General features: G+C 37.5%; 2 protein-coding genes across 3 annotated transcripts in view; one reads left to right on the forward strand and one right to left on the reverse strand.

The window, feature by feature from the left end:
- Positions 1-195: 195 nt before the first annotated feature.
- On the reverse strand, positions 196-13,826 carry FKBP3 (FKBP prolyl isomerase 3). The gene is made up of 7 exons (XM_084240918.1): positions 13,689-13,826; positions 10,901-11,002; positions 9,938-10,045; positions 3,429-3,564; positions 2,881-2,948; positions 1,349-1,446; positions 196-272 (listed from the first exon to the last, which is right to left on the reverse strand). The coding sequence occupies exons 1-7, from the start codon at positions 13,794-13,796 to the stop codon at positions 218-220; spliced, it is 675 nt and encodes a 224-aa protein (XP_084097044.1). The 5' UTR covers positions 13,797-13,826; the 3' UTR covers positions 196-217.
- Positions 13,827-16,053: 2,227 nt separating this feature from the next.
- FANCM (FA complementation group M) overlaps positions 16,054-25,665 on the forward strand; it is a gene marked incomplete at both ends in the record, with an annotated part of 51,539 nt that continues 41,927 nt past the window's right edge. Inside the window, 4 exons of one of the 2 annotated variants that reach the window (XM_084241178.1) lie at positions 16,054-16,567; positions 17,090-17,262; positions 21,267-21,344; positions 25,101-25,259. In XM_084241178.1, coding sequence (XP_084097304.1) covers positions 16,054-16,567; positions 17,090-17,262; positions 21,267-21,344; positions 25,101-25,259 — 924 coding nt within the window. The remainder of the gene's footprint in view (positions 16,568-17,089; positions 17,263-21,266; positions 21,345-25,100; positions 25,260-25,665) is intronic. The other variant, XM_084241179.1, reaches the window with a different exon arrangement.

Here is a 25,665-nt window from a genome sequence, read left to right on the forward strand (position 1 = left end):
AACCAGTACTTCACACACCTGTAGTAAAATATTTTAGACTTAAGGGATTTATAAGGGATTACAATTCTTAAAAGTTGGGGATCAAGTAAACAAGTTCTAACTTCTTGAATATTCTAGTTAACTCCTTAAAACAGTAACCAGCTCTAACTAGTAACCTAAATTTCTTCAAGGCCATATTTTATTGTCACTTATGTCTTTAGATCTGAAGCACGCTATTTCAATCAATATCCACTAATTCCACTTCAAAGATGAGTTTTGCATTTGGTGGAATTCTGTTTAAGAAGTTAAGGTGTAAATTTGATTAAAAATTTCTTCTCCTAATTCCCAATGACCTTAAATCTAAAATTAAAGTATGTAAACTGAATACTGATAATAAACACCAATAGAAAGGACTTTGATTCAGAGGCTAATACATACAGCCTAAAGTTTCTAAAACATTATTTTTGTGAATGGAGCTCATGCATAGAGTCATTAGATAAATTGAACTTGAACTAGCATCTTCCTTATCTGGATGCCTCACAATTACTCCCAAATTAGTAATCACTTAATGAAGATTGCTAACTTAGTACACATAAAAAATTACTTAGCTGGGTATATATAGTACTACTTTAAATTTCATATTAAGTAAATTTTATATGAAGTAGTGTATACTTTGCCTTTTAAGATGTTGAGTTTAGAGAAGAGTGGTTTTATCTGATTTGTCTTGAGATGCTTCACGAGAGGGAGCTACAGTTGCCCATGTAATTTTCATAGGTTAAAAGGGTGTATTATATTCCCAAGATAAAGACTAGAGAGAGATTACCAGTTTTTAAAAAATCTATATTCTAATTGGTCCAGCTAGTTCAATGGGAATGAACCAACAAAACTACGTTCTCACTATAAGTACTGTCACTAGGCATAATTACAAACGCTATACTATGTTGGATCTGTGGTGTTTATTTCACAACTCATTTGATATCTAGTTGCCTAAAGTTACACTATAGCACAAAATTACCAGAAGCCATAATTGCATCCTATAATTTGCTACAATTATTTACATTTAGGCATGTTACATCTTTATAGTACACTTCAAATATTATAAAATTTCAAATATGAAACAATATAGTTTAAGTCTTGAAAATTAAGAGCTTGGATAAGAATTTGAAAATAAGTAGATTCCAGCTCAAGTCTGAATACTTTGTGCCAATAGAAAGTGTCTATATTGGAGGAATTGTCACAAAAGCATCTAAATATTACGAAGACTGGTCAGGACAGAATTAATTACTGATTTGGTGGTTACCCTAGACAGTGTCTTTCATAGCTTCAGGTGATTTTTCTTAGTGTTAAATTATGAAGGAAAAAAGGATACTTGGCATCGGGTTGTCCTTTCTTTCCATAAGCCCATTCTGGTTCAATTTCCAGTCGAGCCTTTTCTCCTTTACTCATAGTCAAGAGTGCTTCATCCCACTAAAGGGCAAGAACATAAAATCAAAACTAATGATATTTCACACACAAAAAAGGCAAAACCGGAAGACATGCTAGATTTTATGCAAAAAAAATTATTGGATTTCACTATGTACTAAAGTATTGTCCTTAGCTGAGTCCCTAAATCTCAGTCCATTTCTGGGTTAAAAAAAAAAAAAGAGGCTATATTGAAATTGAATCTGAGAAAAGATACATTATTAAATACTATGTCTTACAATAAACTATAGATGAGAAAATGGAATGTTTGCATTCCTCAAATGATACAATGTGAAAGCACTTTTGTAAACTGTTACATCATATAATATAGAAACCAGTTGGTTATTACCACTATTATAAGAAATCTGCTGCACTTTTCTATTAGAGGAAAAACTTCTGAATTTATAGTTTATAGCAATAAACTAACAAATACTCCAAAACTGTCTTAAGATTACCAAATTGTAGTAATGAAGTCACTATGGTACATAAAATTAGCTACATGTTGGAGTGTTAAGATCTTGCAGAAGAGAAAAGAAAATGTCCAAAGAAAAGTTATGTTTCTGGATTGCTGCTCTACTTTGTCAAAATTGAGATCTTAAAGCCAGTTACCCAAAATGGCTAACTCAACATAAAGCAAGGATGCAGTATTGACTAGAAGACATTTACCTAGTAAGCAAATTAGTTCTGGAAATAGAAAAATAGCTCAACTTGATATACAGCTACCATACTTGGAATAATCATATATTAGCAGTTAAGATTATTCTCGGCTAAGCTTAGTTTCAAGATGTTCTGTATTCTACTCTGGGCTCTGATATAACAGAGTCACATTTAGGAGATACCCAGAGCACAAAGAAAAAGCTGGCTACAGCGTGAAAATCTGGGTACAGGTGATAATTGTTCCCTTCTGCTCTTACATGTAAGTCTGGGTAAAAACATGCTTGCTTGAAAGATTTTTCTGGGGTTTGGATCTAGACTACAAAAATTGAGAAAGCTACAAGAACAAACTTCTATTTCTATCTGTACATCAATGAAACAATTATTTTACCTTTTTTGATGCTATATAAATGGTACAACAGCTATAACATTTTATAAGAACTTTAAACTTAGAAAGCCCAACATTCTCACAAAGAATTACTTTAGGAACAAATATAAGAGGGGTAAGTCAGGGAAGGAAGATATTTGAGTCCCTATTCTATTACATGCTTTAATTACGCTAATTTAATCTGTGAGGTAGTTTATAGTCCCCATTTTTTAAATGGGGAAACAGAAAACCAGAGATCTAAACATGTACCAGATCAGGAAGCAATGATAGCATCTTATTTGTCAAGACTCCAAAGATTTTTTTTTTTTTTTCATAATATCCCCAATCCTAATTATGGCACCATACCATATGTAGCATGTGCCAGAAAATCTATTGATGTATTGCCGTTCTCTACTTACTCCTCTGATAACTTTGCCTATTCCAACCTTAAAACTTAAAGGCTTGGCACTTTTCTTCTTCTTTGAACCTGTAAAACAGATTTTCCTTATAATTAATGATGACATTAAGTTGAAATGGAGAAAGTGTTTTAAATATTTAAATTGTTTTCAGGTTTTACCATATGATGTGCATTTGAAAAGAAACAAATTCAGAAAGCTGGGCAATTTTTCAAGAAAATTCTGGATGTAAAAACAATTATGACCTAAACAGTGGAGAGGAAAAGGACCAAGAAAATAGCTCACTGTTCTGCCTTTCTCATTAAATACTTTGAGGCATTAACCAAACAAGTTTAGACTAAGCTTTACTTTTTGCATCCCAATGACCAAGAGATCTTCATTTGCCCAGTCAATAAGTAGTGAACTGAAGACTCTTTCAAGTAAATCAGAGGTGCCAACTACTTCTGGAAAAACGTGACAGCCAAGAAAGAGTTGCTGCCAACCACTCTTTTATCATATAAATATTTTGCAATGCATTAAAGCCAGAAATGTAAGATTACATTTAGACTTACTGGTTTGAATATTAGTATCAAAAATAGTGCCATCCTGTAGAGTTCCTGTATACCAGCAATGAACAACATCTCCCTTTTTGGGGAAGTTGGTTTTATCTCCTTTTTTAAGAATGGATTTTGTATATTTTGGTGGACCCTTAAACAAAACACATATAGGTAGTTATTAATTCATGTCTTTTAGCAGGATGACAGAATACTTAAAGAGTCAACTGTGATTTAAGTCTGGTCACAGAATTTTATAGATTTACTAATAAACTATTTTGTCTTTAACTCTGAGTTAATAATCACTTTCATTTCAAGTCTTTGATGTGAATATTAATAACTAGCATATCTATAATTTCAAATACCTTCCACCTTTAGAAACCATGCTCTATTGAAAAGACTCTTATACTGGTTTCAATAAACTAGAAAATGAATCTACTTACTCCAAGGTTAGAAACAGCTTTAATTTAATTTCTAAAAAGTCATAAAGGCATTAAAAAAAGCATTGTGACATGCTTTTCAAAGATTTGAGTTGTTCTGGCACCAATAATTTACTAAGATTTTTTATTATATCCAATTAGAATGACTGTAGTACTGCTGTGTTCGTTCCTGAACTTAAAAATAAATTCACAAAATTAATAAAATTATGGAAATTACTGTAATAGCAGTTTTTCTAAAAAAACATGTTTATCAGAATCAAAAAAAAGCTAAGGTTAAATAAGTGGTGATTCAAATATGTGAGAAAAGCAATTTCTTAGTCAAACTTATATAGAATTTTACACTATAGGACATATAATAATGGGGAAGGAAAAAGATATTAAACACCTATTACTTGCTAATCACTTAACACAATTAATCCTAACAGTCCTCTGAAGAAGGTATCACCTATATTCATTTTTACAGGTGAAGAGACTGAGCTTTAGATAATTTATGCAACAAAGCTAATGAGTAGTGGAGAATAATATGGACTTGGGTTTGTCTCACTCTAAAGCTCTTGTTTTTCCTCCCACTATATTATACTAAAACATCTTAAATAACAGTGATAAATAGTATATGCATTGATATTAATAGTTAAAATAATTAACATCTACTGAGTGTCACTTATCTTCCTGTATTGGGCACTTAACTCCAAATGCTTTGCATGAATTAATTATCCCTAACTTATGGAGTAGATACTGTTATTCTTCTTTTACAGATAAGGAAACATAAAGTGTTACATAATATAAAAGGTCCTACTGTGTCAAAGAGGCTGAGCAGGATTTTTTCTATCAATTCATAATCACAGCAACCTGGCAGTTTTTCCTCCATCTTTTATACGGTAAATAAAACTGGGATAAGGTACATAGCCCTAACCAATTCAGAGTCTCGGGTTAGCAATTTGAAACGAGGCTGCTTCCCCAAATCACAAGAAAGTCACATCTACAGGTTGAGCACAATGTGGATTACAAAGGAAGACACTAACTTTCTGACATATTTTAAGCATGTTTTAGTGAGAAATTCTGCTACTAATGGTCAGCCTTCTACTGGTACCAGTGTAAACTAGTGCTGCCTTTTTAGAATGCAATTTAAATATGTTAAAAACAAGATAATAATTCTACTTATACAAATACAATATATGCTTATGAAATAATTTGAATCTTAGGGAAGAAATCTTTATGTAGTTATTCAGTACAGGAGTATTCATTATGGTAAAATAACCACATGAAAAAATTATGACATCTAATTTGCAGTAAAATCTCAATTTAAATATACAAATTAAAAATATTCAAAGAATACATTCTGAAATATTAAAATGTTCATTATGGGTGTTAAAACAGGTGTTCTTTATCCTTTTGTTTTCAATTTTTAAAAATAGTGTATTATTTTATATCAGAAAAATAAATGGCTTTTGAAGTTAAGAATAAAAACAAGGGGAAAAAACCTCAAAAGCCAATTTAAAAAGATAAAAAACACAGTTGACAAAAAAATGTAAAAGCCACAAAATGACTATATCACATATGAATATTAGAGTACCTTAAGACTATTAAAGGAATTATATGTGAGCATTTGACTGGATAACATGTTAGTTAATAACCATATATTTTTCTGCTTTTTCTTTTTAATTAATTATATATATTGAAAATCATTGTTCATTTTTATTATTTTTTTTATTTTTTAAAGATTTATTTATTTATTTATTTATACAAGCACTGGGTATATAGTCAGAAGCGTGGGAGGGTGAGAGAATTCACCAGAGCCAGAGTGGGGAGCAGAGCAGGCAGAAGGACCAAAGTACACTGCTCAGGGGAGCAGCGGGCCACAGGAGAGGTCTGCGCGCCATGCGGGACCCTCCTCCAGTGGCCGGGGAGCAGCCGGGGATCAAACCCGTGCTGCAGGGGCTGCGGGCAGCTTCACAACCCAGCGCTCAACCGATGCGCCACCAGGGAGGCCCCATTGTTCACTTTTAAACAATATTTGCACCCCTCCTAGTTATAGTCCCCTTCGAATTTCCTGCACCAATTCACCTGTGCACCATCACCACCGTAACCACATTTTAAATCTTAGAATCATTTTGTTGTTTCCCCATCTCCTGTCCCAAATTGCTTGGGTATGTGTTAATTCACAGTAGTCTCAGAATAATGCAAAGACACATTAAATTGCTGGGTGTGGTTCAGTCTTAATGGTGAAGGTGCCAACTTGCCTACTGATGGCTTCCATTTTCAGTGTTTCATTAAGTATCTCTTATGCACCATTCATTCCTTGGCATTGTTAACACTGTTTTATCTGAAGACGAGGTCTAACTTAAGTTTGGGAAATAGTAGCTTACAGTTATATGTGCCTCTAGTCTGCATGACTTCTCAGAGCTGTTGCCAGCCAACATGCAGTGTGAACATTCAAGTAGGAGTCATAGGGTACAGGTTTTGATGATACCAAGAAACAACCTGGAACTTCTTGGGACCTATACGGGCACACAAATTTTGCTCTGATTATTTGATCTCATTTTGGATTTCATTTCAAGAGCCTGACTGGTTTAGGATGTTAGGTCTATCAGTCTCAAGGTTGCCTATCTTGGTGTTACATGTTTGAATGGACTTCATTTTTAGGTAATTTCCTGGCTTTGCAGTAATTTCTTAGTTCAAAGTGATGAAAAGAACTACATTCCCAAGATTGGGTCTGAAATAGATAATTCTAGCATCAGAGATAAAGGAACTTTATGTGAAGTAATCATTACAATTGGAATTAAGTAGGTAACATTATAGCTTCTAAAAATACTTATGTATTTAAGCTTTTAAAGAAATATTTGAGCATGTTCTGTGTTTAAAAATGGGGACACATAGGTGAACTGGCACACACAGTTCTTGCTCTCTACTGGAGCATACAGACATGTATAATTACATACATCATGGGACACATGCACAAGGTGTTAAGCTGGGAATAACACAGTGACCTAACCCAGAATAGACTGTAGGCTGGGAGTGGTTTCTCTGAAGTAATGTTTAAGTTGTATCCAGAAGGATAAGAGATGGTTCAGAGCACAGAACAGCATTTTTATAGGGAAGAGGAGCATGAAAATACTACATTCTGCAAAGGAAGAATAAAGGAGAGAATGGTATGAGGTTTGGAAGACACAGCACATACTAAGAATTTCAGTTTTGGGGGCCTCCCTGGTGGGGCAAGGGGTTAAGCATCAGCACTACGAAGCAATCCGCAGGGAGCTAACCCACATGGCTCAGCAGACCCTCTGCTCCCCTCTGCAGTGTATTTCAGTCAATCCACTTGTTCTGTTCCTCACTCTCTCTCTGGTGAATCCTCTCCCTCCTTCCCCGGCTGCCCCCAACACCTCTGGCCTACACCCCAGCTCTTGTATGCATAAATAAATAAATCTTAAAAAAAAAAAAAAAGAATTTCAGTTATTATCTTCAGGTCACTGGGCAGACAATTAAGAATTGTTTAAACAGAAGTTGGATCAGATTTGTGTTTTGTACTGTGTGAAACGGATGAAGAATCAAAAGTGAACATGAGGATACTTATCAGGAAGAGTTATTGTAGTAATTCAGGTGTATACTAGGGTGCTAACAGTGAGGATGACAAAAGGCGAATGGCTTTAAGATCAATTTATGCAGAGCCAACAAAATTTTTTGATGATTAAATGTGAAGGAGTTATAAAGGATGAATGTCAAGTTTTTGTCTAGAGTACAGTAACTTATGATTACTAAGTTCCTGCCCCCAACTTACACTTTTCTCTTATCTTGGTATTTACTCATACCTGAAAATTTTTAGCAACATCATTTAAAGCACAATAGATATACTGACTATTGCTGATTTATATATAAAGTCCAGTAAGAGTGATAAAGTTATGTTAAGATAAATATCATTTCCATATGCCATAGTAAGTTATGCAATTAAGTATATGGTTAAGTATGGGATAGTAAAATCTCAGGGGAATCAATGGGTTTATGACCTGGGCTTAAAAGGGGACAAAGAACTACCAAATAGGAAATTTAAGAGGAAAGACACACTAAAGAAGTATAGAAGTGTGACAAGGTATTGTTTAGTATACAATGAGCAGATATTTGTGGATGGAGAATAATGCTTCTATAGAATTACTGAAAATGGAACTAGTCAGGGGCCGTATTTCAGAAAGCTCTGAATGCCTATAGTGCTGTCTAACAGAAATGTAATGAGAATCAAAAAATGTAATTTTAGGTTGTCTACATGCCACACTTAACTGATTAATTCAAAATAATATTTCAAAATTTAATATTATAAAAAGTATTTTACAATCCTTAAAAAAAAATCATACAAAGTTTGAAACTGAGTTCCTATTTTGTACTGAAAGCACGTATTCGGAGTCGCCACAAAATGTTCAACAGTCACATACGGCTACTGACTATTATGCGGACAGGTGGTTTTAGATAATTAAGATTACTGAAGACTTTTAAGCAGGGTATGGTCTGCAAAATACTATTTTAGAGAATTTCTAGAATAGCTACTTTGGGGCTGAATGGATGAAAGAATGAAGGAAGGAGATTAACAAAGGAATGGATGAGGATTTGAAAAAGAAGGAAGATACTTCAGAGCATTAGTCACGAGAGGTATGAGAAGGAAAAAGCCAAAGAATCAGAGTCCTTGTAAAATGGGAAGAGAATGGTTTTAGCAATATATGTTAACATTTTGGCAAAATAACACGGTGTCTCTAGTGACAAAGGAGACAGAATTTGCGAGGTTATTTTTTGGGCAGCGTGGAGAATCTAGTGAGGGACAGTAGAAAAGTTGATAAGAAGCACTGAAACTAGAACACAAGCTTCATATGAATTTGAACCGAGCCCAATGAAGTTTTATGATTTTGTTCCCCACAGTCCTTGCTTTGCAGTCCTGAAGCATTATCAGAGAAAACTGACCATAAACAGTAAAAAATATTAGCCAAGAGGATATTGAATCCAGCGTGCTAGGAAGACAATCAAGGCACATAATTGGACTCAGGCTGGCCAGTTAAATTAAAAGAGGATCCTAAAAAAAGGATATAATTCAGTTTCCTTACCAGATCTTTCTAGATTGTCTCCAAGCCTTCAAACCTTTTACTTTTATTTGTAGTCTTTTTTCCTTAACCTCTTATTTATATACTATCTGCTGCCTCTTGTCTCCCTTGTTTTAATTTTTTTGTAAGATAAACTATGTTGCCAATTGCTTTTGAAAACCTTTTTGTACTTATTATAGCTCTAATTATCCTAGTAACTGCTTAGTATTGGCTCAGTATATATAACATTTACCAAATATTAATGTGACAGACCTCAAAATTACTGTGTTATGTGTATATGCCCACAAACATTGTTTTTCAATGAATAGATCATGCAAATAAACTACTATATCATATAAACATCTATAAGAGAACATACATTGTTCAAATATGAAATAGTATACTTTCATCAATAAGCACACCTCTTTACAAAGACTATTATTATTGATTATTCTCACTGATAGACTTCTAGTCAAAAGTGTGCTTAGGCGGGAAGATATCAGGAGTGACAAGATGAAAATCAATTGAACTCTACTTGACAGTTTTAAGTAGTTGTTCATTTGCAGAAATGGTTTATCTGGTTTCTTCAAACTTTTGTACCAAAATATAAAACATGGGCTAGGAAAGATGAGACAGATGAACCCATACCCTGCAGTCAGGCCTGCACTATTTCTATTGCCAAGGACACCATGTACATTAGAAAACGCTAAAAATAATCAAAAGGAAATCCCCTTCACACTGTCCAACTTGGCCATAGAATTGAGTCTTAAAAATAGCTTTGAAAGCCCAGGTCTGGTGAGGCACAGATGCAATATAAAATATAAAGCTAGAGGTATTTCATATGAAAGACTTACTAACTGTACAGCGCTTATTCTTAGAATTTTTTTTTTTCTGAGCTATAACACAGCCCAAATCTTGGCTCTCTTGAGAGTGGCCATACTCAACTACTCTTTGCTATGTAAAACCAGCATCATAAATACTTCTCTCAAATTCACAACAGAAGTAAAATAAGAAAATATCATATACAAACCTCATCCAGAGTCTCTTCAGATTTGGTTTCTTTGGGTTTATCTTCATTAAGCTTCACATTTTTCACCTGCTCAGACACTTTACTTATACTTTCAGTACCCTTGAACCGCTGTAAGGAAAATGTGCTAATGTTTATCATATTCAGGACAGGCTAAAGAGCTAGAAGGCACATGTGGATTTTAGCCTACCAAGTGAGTATCTCACCATGAATGTAAGCGATATAATTCAAACGTAAATATATGGAAACTGCCTGAGAACAAATTAAGAATCTTATGTTAAGCATTTTAATCAACAATTTATCACCCTCAAACCATCTCAATATAATTCTGAAACAAGAAACATGATGTTTAGAAAGGCTGATGCAGAGAGATGAATACTATTCAAACAACTCCTTAAAATTTTTTTCTGTTGAAGATGGTGATTTCATAGTGAATAAAAATTAGGGAGTTTCTTTCTATTTGTTTTTCTAAAGGCTCAATCAGTCTAATTCTATGAAATATAACATATTTTAGATTTATAACTTTTCAGTGCCTTTAGAAATTTGTCACCTTAATTTAATTCATGCTATTAAGAATTATTTTCAAAAATCTGGTTCCTTTGAAAGGAACTTCTTTCTGGAAGTAAAAAATATAAAATGATATTCTGGGGCCTCCCAGGTGGCACAAGAAGTTAAGTCTCAGCACGAGAAAGCTATGAGCAGCCACTGCAGCACAAGTTCAATCCCCAGCCAGGGAGCTAAACCATGTGGCACAACAGACCTCTCCTGTCTCGCCCACTGCTTCCCCTCAGCAGTATATTTCAGTAGATCTGCACGTTCTGTTCCCCACTCTGTCTCTGGTAAATCATCTCACCTCCACCCCAACCCTGCCACACCTCTGGCCTATACCCCAGCTCTTGTATGCATAAATAAAAACAAAAAAAGATAATAAATGATATTTTCATAACAAAATGCAACGATACTTACCTTACTTTCAAAAAGATGGTTATAGGCTGTAACCAAATGGTCCTTGTTAGCTGTCTTGGCCACATTTTTAATGTTTCCTAATAATTTATGTTCTGCAAGAAACTATAAGGAAAAAAGCCAGCTAGTCAACATAATTTCCCCCATGTTATAGGGTCTAAAATTATAAAATGGCCTTTTATTGTTAATAATTGTTTTCAATAGAACTATTAATGATAAAAGAAATTAAATAATTATTTATGCCTTACTTCATAGCAAAAAAAAAGATTTAAGGAAGGTTCAAAAAATATATTGGGCCTCTCCGGTGGCACAGCGGGTTGAGCACAGCACTGTGAAACTGTCCACAGCCTCTGCCTCGCAGGTCCCATTCCCGGCCAGCCAGGGAGATTCCCACAAGGTGTGGCAGACCTCTCCTGTCTAGCCCACAGCTTAGCAGTGCTTTTGGTCTGTCTGTCTGTTCTGTTCCCCGCTCTGTCTCTGGTGAATCCTCTCACCCTCCCAAGCCTCTGATCTGTACCCCACCCAGTTCTTGTATAAAAATAAATAAATCTTAAAAATATATATATATTGGGCATTTACAGGAATTATCCACAAGACCAGTATGGTATTATGCAAGGGTTACGATGATGCATGCTAGCCCTTTTTCCCATCATGGAACATACAGAAAAGAATGTTTACATATAGCAAGAATACTCATAACTGGATGAAACAGCTCCTGGCAGGATGTTACCTCACCCTGGCCCTGAAGCCTCTAGCCATGGTGGACATATCTTGACATATTTGTAACCCAGACTTAGCACAATGGGAAGCACTATTATACAATGCTGGATATATAGTGATTCTGTGTCATGGCTGTGAAGTCAGATCATCTGGGTTAAAGTCGTAGTTGTCTGATCTTTGACAAGGACTAAGCGTTCCCAAAGACTCGGTTTCCCTATCATAGTGCAAGAGTAATCTATGTCAGAGGATTGTTAAAAGCATAATCCAAGTTTATTTAGTGTACTTTGCAGCGATCCTGTCACACATTAAGACCTCAATATAGCTATCATGATTAATAAAATAATTGAATAATTCCGAATAACAGAATTTCAAGTAGAAGACTAATTTGGCAGATGGTCATCAAAATACTACTATTGAAATATCAAGTCACCAAAATCATGTAACTTGATCTCAAAACTGTATAATGTGGGGATTTTAAAAAACTACTTTGTCTTCCTTATTTTAATATGCTTCTTTTCTGCCTTGTGGTCCTTGATTGATTCCTCATTTTGCTACTTTCTCAAATTTGTTCTCTGGCATTTTCCAGCTTTTTGAAACAGCAGTTTTTTCCAAACACTATCACTATTCTACTTTTTAACTCTACAGAGAAAAATGATAAAGGTTATTTGGATTAAACAGAAGTAATCAGTTGCTTTGCCACACCTATGATTTCTTTAGCAAAGTTTCATAAGAAGATTCAAAATATAAACATCTCTTTGATAATTTAGGATCAATAAGATAATGCTTTTTAAATAAAGGCTGAAATAAGGAATGAATACTGGAAAAATGCACTTTAAAGATTAATATTCTATAAAAATATTTTGCTAACCCAAGTCTCCTGAAACTGAACCACCTGAGTCAGCTTTAGAGTCCACATGGGATTATTTATTTCATAAGAATCTGATGAAGTACAGTGGTGAAAGCATTAATTAATAATATGACTATTGTAGTTGAAACATGAATTGCCTAGTTGAAAATAATTTCACTAAAATGGTATAAAATAGTATTCCTGAGACATGATCTTTCATTCTTGTTTCCGTCAGTGAGCACAGTTCTTGCTAAAGGTGTTGTATAAATATTTGCTGATTTCAGAATAATTATACAGGAGTATGGAACTCGATGTTGGAGAATTATTATCACCTCTGCCAAGACCCTTCAAAATGAAAATAAATTACAATCCCCTCATTAGAACCCAATAACAATTTTTCCAAATGCAAATTAAGAACTTAAATAAAAAATGGTAGAAAAACCACATACAGAGGGCAGCTTCTAATCCCATTAAGTGGCTGAGGCCACATACACGGCAAATTGTACAATCGTTCGGCGATTTAAAGAGTTATGAACGGTTTTAATTTCTGAAGGCAAAAAGTATGACAAAAATAACTTGTGCCTAAATACGGAAGGTTAAGATGGAGACTATCTTAAAAAATAAGGAGTACACAGTACAAAGAATGACAAACAGATTTCTTAGTTTATAAATACGGGAGACGACCGTACAAGAAATGGCCTAAGTATGAAAATGAAAAGGCCATTTAATTAAAAGGTGGTTATTTTTAAAACGCAACCTATGGATTTAAAATCACACGCATTAGTGCTCAATATTGAAAATGAGAAAAGCAAATCCCATAGAAATGTTCCTGTCCCTTCTCATTTCTTTACCATGCCGCATTCCCCTTCGGGGGTTTCATCCAAGCCCCTAGTCCTAGGCTGGCCCGCTCAACGCCTAATATTTTGTTTCCCTTTTTCCCAAGGCCCCCCACCCTCACTTAAGGCTCTCATTGAGTCTCTAATTTTGCGATTGCAGCAAGCGAACCCCGGGAGGCAAAGCTACTCCCCCAGCTCGCGCAGGGCCGGCCCCGGGGGCGGGAGCGTGGCTCCCCAGCGCACGCGGGCCCGCGCGGGCCTTCCAGGCCACGGGCCGCGGGAGGACGAGGGCGGGGGCACGGAGGAATACGGAATGTACGGTCAACTCCAGGGGGGGGTGAGGCATCCCTCTGCCGCACCAGCCCTGCCGCCCCGCTGCCTCTAGTACCGAATCTGAACCGTGGTCCTGTAGAAACTTGATAATGTCCTTCTTGGGTAGCTGCTCGCTGCGCAGCTGCTCCACGGTCCAGGCCCGCTGCGGAACGGCCGCCGCCATCTTCCCCCGCTGCCTCTGCTTTACTGAGCCGGCCCGCCCGGGTTGGACATCGCCCCGCCCAGGGGCGTGGCCGGCCCGCAGGAGCTGGGGGCGGGGACCTACGTCTCACTGCTGGACGCGGACTGGTCCTCCAGTGACGTCAAGCCGGTGCGCCAGGGGGTTTGGGGAGCCTGGGGAAAATAACCCCTTTGTGGCCGGGTGGCTGGCTGATTACGCAAGCTGTTGCAACCCTGGGAGGAGGCCGCTGTTGGGGTGATGTATTCCTACTTGCCTATTACCAAAGGGCGGCTATGCCTTTAAAGTGTAAAGAAGACACCGCTTTCAGGTAGCCAATATTATCTAGTTCTAACCTAAAATTGTCTCGAGTACGAATGAACTGGTTGAATTGGCTCAGTCCGTGTGCATCAGATCAACCTGTATCTCACTATGTCTTTTAAAGCACACAAATGAGAATAACTGCCCCCTCCTCCCTCAAAACATAAACACATTAGGGCTTCCCCGGTGGCGCAGCAGGTTGAGCACAGCGCTGTGAAGCTGTCCATGGCCTCTGCAGCGCGGGTTCGATTCCCACTTGGCCATGGAGATACCCGCATGGTGCGGCAGACCTCTCCTGTCCTGCCCGCTGCTCCCCTCAGCAGTGTATTTTGTCAGTCTGCCTGTTCTGTTCCCCACTCTGTCTCTGGTGAAACCTCTCACCCTCCCACACCTCTGGCTGTACCCCAGTTCATGTATAAATAAAAATAAATCTTAAAAAAAAGGAACATATGATATTGACTAAAACTCAGAAACATAATGAAATAAAGTAGTATAAAGAAGATACACGCAAGATGCCACTTGCTGATGGTGATGAGGGTGCCATTACTAATGCTCAAAACAAACTCATGAGGTGTGTTATACCCTTTTTTCATGCACAAGGAATCAAATTTACAGAGCTTACTCAAAGTCAGCAGTTTAAAGTGGAGACTTCAAGTCTGACGTAAAAGCTATGGCTAGAGCAAATTAATACTACATCTATGCTTACGGCTCTAGATAATTTATAAAGATATGATAGAGCACCTCTCAGAATGCCCTTTCTTTCTTTCGAATTTTCCAATGAATTTCACTTTTTTTTTAAGATTTATCTATTCATGCATAGAGGAAAGGGTGTAGACTAGAGTTGGGGGGAGGGATGTAGTGGGAGGATTCGCTAGAGACAGAATGGGGAGCAGAACAGGTGGATTTACTGAAATGCACTGCTGAGGGTGTTATAGAGCAGCCCCGATATTGAACGGGTTCCTGGCTGTGGGTTCTCACCCATGTGTTTAAAAAGGGACTTATTAATACTCTACTACAGACACACACAAAAGGTTAATAAAAGGTTTATTTACAAGGGAAAAGGAAATAAGGAAAATGTACAACTCAGGGAGAAAATAGGGAAATAAAGTCTTTAATGCGTCCTACCCGATCCGACGACCTGGAAACCCAAAATCACTTTCAGAGCTGGCCTGACGCTGTGAGTTGGCGGAGAGCCAAAATGGGGAACCCCCAAAGCCCACTTGTCTGTCTTTTATATCAACTTGGCTGTTTAACCCCACCCTCAGGTCCCAGCTACCTTCCCTTTGGTGGTGATGGGATTTGGAGTTCCCAGTGTCTTTGGCTTTGGCCTGGGGTGGGGGTGGAGTCCACAAAGCCTGTATGGAATTAGCTTTAGGACATTTTTTTTCTCTTAACAAGGGGAGCAGCGGCGAGCCAGGAGAGGTCTGCTGCGCCATGTGGGTTGCTGTCTTGATGGGAATCAAGCTCCTGTGGTGTTGGTGATAGCAATGAGAACCTCAATGCCACCGGGAAGGCCCCTTTTCATTGTTATCTTCTGATTTTAAAATACAATACAAAACGAATGAGACACGTTACATACTCGCTGACCTAATTCACAAAAGCATGGTTCTTCATTGTCCCAGGGATCTCAATGTTACTTATTTTTATTTTATCCTTTAAGTATAGCAAACGGAACTCTAATGTAGAGTTTGTAAATAGCGGAAACGGGGACGAGATTTAGAGTGACTCCATCACAATGCGCATGCGTCTCCAGTTTCCGGGAAGTCAGCCAATCATGTACTCAGCAGGAAGATTGTGGCGGCATTTTCGACTGAAACAGACTGCGGTCCCGCCCTCTGGTTCTACAGTTCCTGTGGAAGAAACCGATGGGGATCGGAACGGTGGCGGTTGAGCTGCTGCAGTTGCTGACCTCTAAAGGAAGCCTGTGATGGTTGTTAGACTAATGAGCGCACGGCAAAGAACGCTTTTCCAGACGTGGGGTTCAAGCATTTCCCGATCCGCAGAGGCTCCGGGTTGCAGCTCTGGAACTAAGCGGCCTCACCCTGGCACCTCCAGGCAGCGTTTTTCTGCAGCTCCCGAAGCTCCTGAAGCTCAGCCGGAGTCTGACGATGATGTGTTGCTGGTCGCCGTGTACGAGGCAGAGCGGCAGCTGGGTCTTGAGAATGGTGGTTTTTGCACTTCAGCGGGAGCTCTGTGGATTTATCCAACTAATTGCCCAGTGCGGGACTACCAGCTGCACATCTCCCGGACCGCTCTGTTCTGCAACACGCTGGTGTGTCTGCCCACCGGGCTGGGAAAGACCTTTATTGCCGCAGTGGTCATGTACAATTTCTACCGTTGGTTCCCTTCCGGCAAGGTGGTCTTCATGGCACCCACGAAACCTTTGGTGACACAGCAGATTGAGGCTTGCTACAGGGTAATGGGTATTCCGCAGTCCCACATGGCCGAAATGACAGGTATTTGAGAAAGAATGAGCTAAATAAGGAATGAGCTAATTGAAATACCCAGGAGAAAGCGCATGTTTAGGTAGAAATTGAGTTAAAGGAGTTTCTGACCCATGTAGAATAGTCCCCATGTGGCTATATGCTTCTGACCTCTTCCTTAAAGCATATTCTGCTTCTAGCAATCCAGGCCTAGATAGACTTGTTTTAAATCTTCAGAGGATCGCAACAGTTGTCAGAGCATTTTGAAATGATTACATCTATGTACTTATGTTCGGTTTCCTCAATTTCTTCCCGAGAATTCCCAGAAAAAGAATTTGCTTCTCTTCAAATATAGCATATTGTAGGAATTCTGTAGAGTTAGCTTAGTTGTGGTCTTCAGAGACTGCTTTGACATTTGGGCCCTAACAAAGCTTTAGAATATAGCGTCTTGATGATTTGGCAAATAATTCTGGAATGCATTCTGAAAATAGGCCCTTATTTATTTACAGATAACAGTCTGAAGTTTAGACTGTAGAATGTCACTTTTATTTACAGGATCTACTCAAGCTTTCACCAGGAAGGAAATATGGAGCAGTAAGAGAGTCCTTTTCCTTACACCTCAAGTCATGGTAAATGATCTTTCTAGAGGAGCATGTCCTGCGGCTGAAATAAAGTGTCTAGTTATTGATGAAGCTCATAAAGCTCTTGGAAACTATGCTTATTGCCAGGTAATATTTTGTTTAAAATGTATTTTTCTTTTATAAACAGTCTTAACATTCTGAGGAACAGCTATTTGTGATGGAAGATAGGATGGTATTATCATTGTGAATACTTTATTACCTCAGAACAGATGGTGATAAGAAATTCCTTCATTCAAATCATGTGTTTTTTTTTTTTTAAAGCTTAACATTAGTTACATCTGACCATATTACTACATCTGACCATTAGTGTCAGCTGTGGATGATGAGATCTTAGTTATGCTTTAAATAGTGATTCAAAGTAGGGTATGGGTAGAGTTTTGTAACTAAGATAATAATCCAAAGGTTGGTAGTGGATGTGCAGTGTCATTCCTTGGCAGCTAGGTAAAATTATACTTAACTCTCAGCATTGTTATGGGTTTCAAATGACATAATATATGCAAAATACCTAACACAGTGTCTTTGAATTAAGTATTATAGTCAGAAATTACAAAGGTGAAGAGGTGGGATATGACTGGAGAGGTACTTAAGGGCGGGGTCATGAAGGCATTAGTAATTTTATGTTTAGCATTTTGAATACTCTTTGTAAGCTTGTAGGGCATATAGATGGTGGAGATAATACTTGAGATTTAGAAGAGATTGAGGGATGCTAATGACAGTGTGTACAATTAGGGATAGGAGAACTTTGGGACTTCAGTGTTTCTGAATCGGGAGGTTGTGGGAATGTTGATGCTATTAGTTAAGGTAGAGAGTTCTGGGGGATAATGGAAAGATAGTGAGTACAGTTTTGGACAGTTGAGGTGTCTATGAGGAATCTAGCTATAGATATCCAGTAAGGAATATAGATCTCACTGGAGAGCTGGATTTCACTTTAAGTTGCAAAGAAAACTACAAAGTCACAAACAGGTAGTGAAATTCATCCCTTTGCAATAAATGAAATAGACTTTGCCATCAGTCACTCTATACCCACTCCATAGTATCACCAACTAGTAGACTTTTAACTACCTGCCATCTATCTGAGGATGATTTCCGAATCTATATCACCTGCCCAGAGCTCGCCATTGAGATCAATGGCATTATATCTCCATTTTTTCTTCTGAAGAATTGCCATCTTTCTTATAATTTATCTTGGCCAGCATATATATTTTCATTTCTTTGTATCTTTCAAAGTTAAATTAATATGCAATATGTTAAAGTTTATTTTGAGAGAAACCTTTAAAATATTTTATTCCAACTATGTGGAATCAATTTTATGGATTTAGCTTAACATTAGCAACTTTAGCTAGTTTTTCTTATTTTCAAAAACTTTCTCAGCATTAGGTGATTTTTTTTTTAACTAAAAAACTTTTATTGAGTATAATGAGACATGCATTGGTTTCATTAATATTCAAACAACTCAGAGAGCTTAACTCTGCATTGAGTATTACATATTCAGTTTCCACCAGGCATACCAGTTCAATGTGTTTTCTGGGTTACAAACCACTATTTCTTTTCCTCTTCCATAAAATCCCTCCTTGAGAATCCCTCTTGAAAAGAAGTAATGCATTAAGGACATTTTGTGTTTCATAAGTTTTTAATTAGAACAGTTCTACTTAAGTCTCTAATGGTTTATCTTTATATGCATTCTGTATCATGTTAAAAAAAGCTTCATAAATAATATCTTTTGAATATTAATCAAGATTTTGTGTGTGGGTCTCAATGAATTCACCCTTGATATGGGTTGAAATTTAATTGAGTGTAGTGCTGTGAGGCTGATCCCTGTGGGCCGGGGAGATACCCACATGGCACGTCAGACCTCTCCTCTCTCACCCACTGCTCCCCTCAGCAGTGTATTTCAGTCAGTCTGCTGTTCTGTTCCCTGCTCTGTCTCTGGTGAATCCTCTCACCCTCCCGCACATCTGGCCTGTACCCCAGATCTTGTATGTATGAATAAATAAATCTTTAAAAAAAAAAAAAAGTAGTTCTTCAGATTTGTAGCCTAATATTTTTGAATAAAATTAATTAAAAAGGGTCTCCCTGGTGGTGCAAGGAGTTAAGCACCGCACTGTGAAGCAATCCTCAGCCTCTGCTGCATGAGTTCGATCCCCGGCCAGCCAGGGAGCAGCCCACATGGCACAACAGACCTCTCCTGACTTGCCCGCTGCTCCCCTCAGCAGTGTATTTCAGTCAGTCTGCCTTTTCTGTTCCCCACTCTGTCTCTGGTGAATCCTCTCACCACCGCATCACTGGCCTCTACCCCAGCTCTTGTATGCATAAATTAAAAAATCTTTTTTAAAAATTAATTAGGGCCTCCCCTGGTGGTGCAGGCTGTTGAGTGCAGCGCTGTGAAGCTGTCCACAGCCTCTGCAGCGCCAGTTCAATCCTGGCCGGCTGGCAAGGGTCCCACAAGGTGTGGCAGACCTCTCCTGTCACCCCAGCTGCTCCCCTCAGCAGTGTATTTCGTCAGTCTGCCTGTTCTGTTCCCTACTCTGTCTCTGGTGAATCCTCTCACCCTCCCACGCATCTGGCCTGTACCCCGGTTCTTGTATAAATAAATGAATTAATTAAAAAAAATTTAAAAATTGTGAGCCTTCCACTTAAAATATAACTTCATTAAAATCTTTCCTAGGGCCTCCCCGGTGGCGCAGCGGTTGAGCACTGGGTTGCGAAGCTGCCCGCGGCCTCTGTGGTGCCGGTTGGATCCCCGGCTGCTCCCCGGCCACCTGAGGAGGGTCCCACATGGCGCGCAGACCTCTCCTGCCGCCCGCTGCTCCCCTCAGCAGTGTACTTCGGTCCTTCTGCCTGCTCTGCTCCCTGCTCTGGCTCTGGTGGATTCTGTCACCCTCCCGTGCTTCTGACTGTACCCAGTGCTTGTATAAACAAACAAACAAACAAACAAATAAATAAATAACATGCCTCTAGGGGGAAAAAAAAATCTTTCCTAAAATAATTTCTTTTCAAATATAATTTCGTACTGTATTTAATCTTCTCCTATTTTTTATGTTATGAGTAATCTGGCAAATGTGCATATGGATAATATAGCTGTGACTCTACACTGTGACAATGCAATGGAGAGTAGACAATCTTTTTTCAGTTGCCCTTGAATTAACCCTCTGAATGTTTTCATTTGCCTCTGTATTAGGCCTTGATATTGTGGGTCTACATATAGACGAAATCCTCAGGTGTTTTTGATTGATATAGCGTATAAACCTAAATCATTTGCTCCTCATATATGTCTAATAATAGTTTTATCCACTACACCATCAATGCTCTGAATAAGGAATAATGATAGTGTACCAAATCTAACAGCTTGTATATTTTTTAAAAAAGATTTATTTATGCATACAAGAGCTGGGGTACAGGCCAGAGATGCAGGGGTGAGAGGATTCACCAGAGACAGAGCAGGGAACAGAACAGGCAGCTCCACTGAAATACACTGCTGAGGGGAGCAGCAGGCAAGTCAGGAAAAATCTGCTGTGCCATGTCGGCTGCTCGCTGGCCAGCTGGGGATCAAACTCCTGCTGCAGAAGCTGCAGATTGCTTCATAGTGTGGTTCTTAACCCCTAGCCTTCATAGTGCGGTGCTTAAACCCTAGCACCATCAGGGAGTCCCTCTAATAGCTTGTTTTTTGTTTGTTTGTTTGTTTGTTTTTTTTAGAGGCATGTTTTATTTATTTGTTTGTTTGTTTTTGTTTTTTTTTGTTTTGTTTATACATGCACTGGGTACAGTCAGAAGCACGGGAGGGTGAGAGAATCCACCAGAGCCAGAGCGGGGAGCAGAGCAGGCAGAAGGACCGAAGTACACTGCTGAGGGGAGCAGCGGGCGGCAGTAGAGGTCTGCGCGTCATGTGGGACCCTCCTCCGGTGGCCGGGGAGCAGCCAGGGATCCAACCGGCACTGCAGAGGCTGTGGGCAGCTTCGCAACCCAACGCTCAACCGCTGTGCCACCGGGGAGGCCCTCTAATAGCTTGTTTAATAGCTTTGTTATACACACTACAAACAATACAATGTTTTTGTATTGTATACATGAAATTAATGTTTTTTTTTTTTTTTAAGGTTGTAAAAGAACTAGTCAAATATACAAATCACTTTAGAATCTTGGCTCTAAGTGCTACACCTGGAAGCGATATAAAGGTAAGTAAAATGTCTTTCCACTTATTAACATCTGAGAAAATAACTCTTGTATATGGCCAGATCAATTTTTCATTTTAGTATTTAGTTGCACATTAGGACTACAGCATTTCCTGCCACATGCCTAACTTTTCTTTTATGGTTGCAGGAGTTTTACTGCATTGTAGTTTTTTGACTTCAGTGTGCATAAGAATAACCTATAGCTGTTTGTTAAAAGTACTAAATTTTTTGAATAACAGGTGTTTTTTAAATTGTTCCTGTTTTCAGTTCTAAGTTTTATTTTAAAGTAACTTTAAATTTCCAAAAATTGAAGTTTCTATATATCCTTTGCTCAGCTTTCCCTTGTGTTAACATTTCATACAATCACAGTAAAATGATCTAGGAAATTAACATTGATACTGTGCTAGTAACTGATCTGCAGATCTTAACTGAATTTTAACTGTTTTCCCACCATTTTCTTTTTCTGCTCTATGAACTAATCTAGAAGCCTACCTTGCATTTTGTTGTCCTGTCTCCTTTACTCTCTTTCAGTCTATGACAGTTCCTCAGTGTATTTTTTTTTTCTTTCATGACCTAATATTTTTGAAGAGTAGATGCCATTTATTTTGTGGAATATGCCTCAGTTTGGGTTTGTCTGGATGTTTTCTCACAATTAGAGTGAGGTTATACATTTTTGGCAAGAATACCCTAGAAGTGGAGCTATACTTTTCTCAGAGCATTGTATCAGAGAAAACATAATGTTGATTTGTCTTTTACTGATGCTATTAACCTAGACTTGGTTAAGGTGCTGTCTTCCTGGTTTCTCCTTTGTAAAATTAGTGTTTTCCTCATTGTAATTATTAAGTGTTTTATGGGCAAGATATTTTGAGACTATGTAAATGTGCTGTTTCAGCATCCTGTGATTGTTCTTGCTTACAATTATTTCTATGGTGTTTCCCTAATCATTGCTTCTTTCTTTCAAATCTTCACATGTTAATATGTGTTTTCTGTAATAAAGAGCTGTCTCTTCTCCCTCATTGATTAATTCAATTTTTTGTATTAATGTGGACTACTAGATATTTATATTTTTCTATGGTCTATTAATTAATATTAGCAATATTAATAATATTGCTGCTCAGATTGTTTTAGTTTTGACATTGGGAGTACCTTGAAGATAGCTCCTGTAACCTTTATTTTATTTTATTTTAGAGACTAAAAAGACTTACTTCATTGATGTAATAACCTTATTACATATAGGCTGCAGATGCATAGACTTATGAATCAGACTCTGTATATACTGCATTAGGCTCTTCACCGAAAGTCTAGTTTCCATCCATCATTATAAAGTCAGTTCCTTGTATCCAATTTACCCGCCCTGCTTCTCTTTTCCTTCTGGTAACTCTTTTATTCTAAGAGTTTGGTTTTGGTTTGGTTTGTTCATTCATTTGTTTATTTACCACATGAGTGAAATTATAGTGTTTCTCTGTCTAAGATTTCACTTAGTATAATACATTCTACGCCTATACATGTTGCAAATGTCAGGATTTTACCTTTTTATAGCTGAATAGTATTCTGTTGTGTATATAAGCCATATCTCCTTTATGTACTCATTTGCTCATGAGTTTATTAGTTTATTCCAACTTTTGACTATTGCAAATAATGTTGTGATGAACATGGGCTAACATATCTCTTTGAATTTGTGCTGTTGCGTGCTTTGGATAAATACACAAAAGAGAGGTAACTGGGTTACATGTTATTTCTCTTCTCAATTTTTTGAGACATCTCCATATTGGAAAATGACTGTTTGGAAGAACCCATTACAGAAGAACCCATTTTAACATATAAGGATTTAAGAGAAAGAAGAAACAATGATTAGGCAAACACCATAGAAATAATTGTAAGCAAGCACAATCATGGGATGCTAAAATAGAATATTTACATAGTCTCAAAATATCTTGCCCACAAAACAACAGTTACAATGAGGAAACAGTAATTTTACAATGGAGATTGTAAATGGAAAGTGTGAGGAAGTGAGGAAGCCACTCTTTCCATAATGGTTGTATCATTTTACATTCCCACCGATAATGTATTAGGTTCTTTTTTTCTCTAGATTGTCACCAAAATTTATTTTTTTTCTTGTCCTTTGAATAATTTCTAAGGGGTGTAAAGTGATATTTTGTGTGTTTTTTTTTTTAAGATTTATTTATTTATACATACAAGAGCTGGGGTACAGGCCAGAGGTATTGGGGGGTGGGTGAGAGGATTCACTGGAGATAGCGGGGAACAGAAAAGGCAGATTGACCAAAGTACACTGCTAGGGGAGCAGCGGGGCAAGTCAGGAGAGGTTTGCTGCACTGTGTGAGTTGCTCCCTGGCTGGCTGGGAATTGAACTCATGCTGCAGTGGCTGCAGATAGCTTCATAGGTTGTGTCTTAACCCTTGCGTCACCAGGGAGGCCAGGATTCTGTGGTTTTGATTGCATTTCGCTAAGAATGAAAGCTGATGAGCACCTTTTTCATGTGCCTACTGACAATGTTACATCTTTGTAGAGCATCTATTCAGATTCTCTGCCCATCTTTTTAATTAGGTTGTTTATTATTTTGTTGTTGAGTTTTATGAGTTTTTGATATATGGATATTAACTCCTTGTCTGATATGATTTACAAGTGTCTTTTCATGCAGTGGATTGACTTTTCATTTAAACTATGGTTTCTTTCATTGTACAGAATTTTTAAAAACTGAAATAATCTCACTTGTTTACTTTTGCTTTTGTTTCCCTAGCAGTGAAGTCATATCCACAAAGGTATCACTAAGGCTAATGTCAAAGAGCTTATCACCTGTGTTTTCTATGTATTTCATGATTTCATGTATTATATTTGAGGCTTTAATACTTATAGAGTTAATTTTGGTGTATGCTATGAAGTAGTACGGTTTCTTTCTTTTGCATGTGGCTGTTCAGTTTTCCCAGCATCATTTATTAAAGAGACTTTCATGATGCATTGTTTGCTCTTGGTTCCTTTGTCCTAAATTCATTTGGGTTTATTTTTGCTTTAATTCTGGACTCCCAATTCTGTTCCATTGATTTGTGTGTCTGTTTTTATTCCAATACCATGTTCTTTTGATTACCATGTCTTAGTAGTATAATTTTAAGCCAAGAAGCATGATAGCTCATTTTTGTATTTTTCCATAGTGTTGTTTTGGCTATTCAGAGTCTTTTGTAATTTCAAATAAATTTTATGATTTTTTTGTTCTATTTCTGTGAAAAAATACCATTGGGATTTTGGGCCTCCCCTGGTGGCGCAGAGGTTGAACGCTGGGTTGTGAGGCTGCCCACAGCCTCTGCAGCGCGGGCTCGATCCCCGGCCACCGGCGAGGGTCCTACAAAAAAAAAAAAAAAAAAAAATACCATTGGGATTTTGTTAGGCGTTGCTATATAATTGTATGTGTTCCTTTAGTCAGGCAAAATGGCAGTTTTAGCAATATTAAGTCTTTAAATCCATGAGCATTGGATATCTCCATTTTTTCTCTTTTTTGGTATCTTCTTCAATTTCTGCAGTAGTGTCTTAAAGCTTTCAGTGCATAGTTCTTTCACCTCCTTGGAAGGACTGTGTGGAAGAGAGATGTTTCAAAATCTTATTCTTTACTGTGTCACTTCAGTGTAACAGTTTTTTTTAATATTAAATATGAATTCTACTGCTTTGAAATTTTACTGGTTTTATTTGTTAATGACTTAAACTGAAAAATTTAACTTGTAATATCATACTTAACTGATTTTTGTGTAGGCTGTGCAACAAGTTATTACTAACCTGCTAATTGGGCAGATAGAACTTCGTGCTGAAGATTCTCCAGATATTTTGCCATACTCTCATGAAAGAAGTGTTGAAAAGTTAGTTGTTCCTCTTGGTGAAGAACTTGAGGCCATCCAAAAGGCATATATTCAGGTACGCCACTATTACATGCAATGTTAGTTCTTGCCTGCAACAATAATTTCTGTGATGTTTACCTAATTATTATTTCTTTCCTTTTACATTTTTTAATTTTAATTCTTCTGTAATTAAGAGCTATTCTTCCCCTCATTTATTAATTCAATTCTTTATATCACCATAGACTATGGATATTTTTTTCCCCATGGGTTACAATCAAGTACTATTATTGCTAATTTTATTGTTCAGATTGTTCAAACTTTTGACCGTTGGAAACTCCTTTAAGATGGCTCTTGCATCTTTTTCTTTTTTTAAGCTTTCCTTAACTTTCTGGCACCACAAAATATTTTATACCCATTAAATACTTCTTGTGTCCCAGTCATGGAATTAATCATTATTTAAGGTATCCATCTTTCCTTTACAG

The sequence above is a fragment of the Talpa europaea genome (genome assembly GCF_964194135.1).
Source record: "Talpa europaea genome assembly, chromosome: 8".
Lineage (NCBI taxonomy): Eukaryota > Metazoa > Chordata > Mammalia > Eulipotyphla > Talpidae > Talpa > Talpa europaea.

Excerpts from the sequence above, each read along its gene's own strand:
- FKBP3 (XM_084240918.1), bottom strand. The coding sequence starts at position 13,796 with ATGGCGGCGGCCGTTCCGCAGCGGGCCTGGACCGTGGAGCAGCTGCGC. Across the intron at positions 2,949-3,428 it reads TGATACTAATATTCAAACCA|GTTCAAAGAAGAAGAAAAGT; the intron begins GTAAGTCTAAAT and ends TCTGTTTTACAG. Across the intron at positions 1,447-2,880 it reads TAGGCAAAGTTATCAGAGGA|TGGGATGAAGCACTCTTGAC; the intron begins GTAAGTAGAGAA and ends CTTGCCCTTTAG.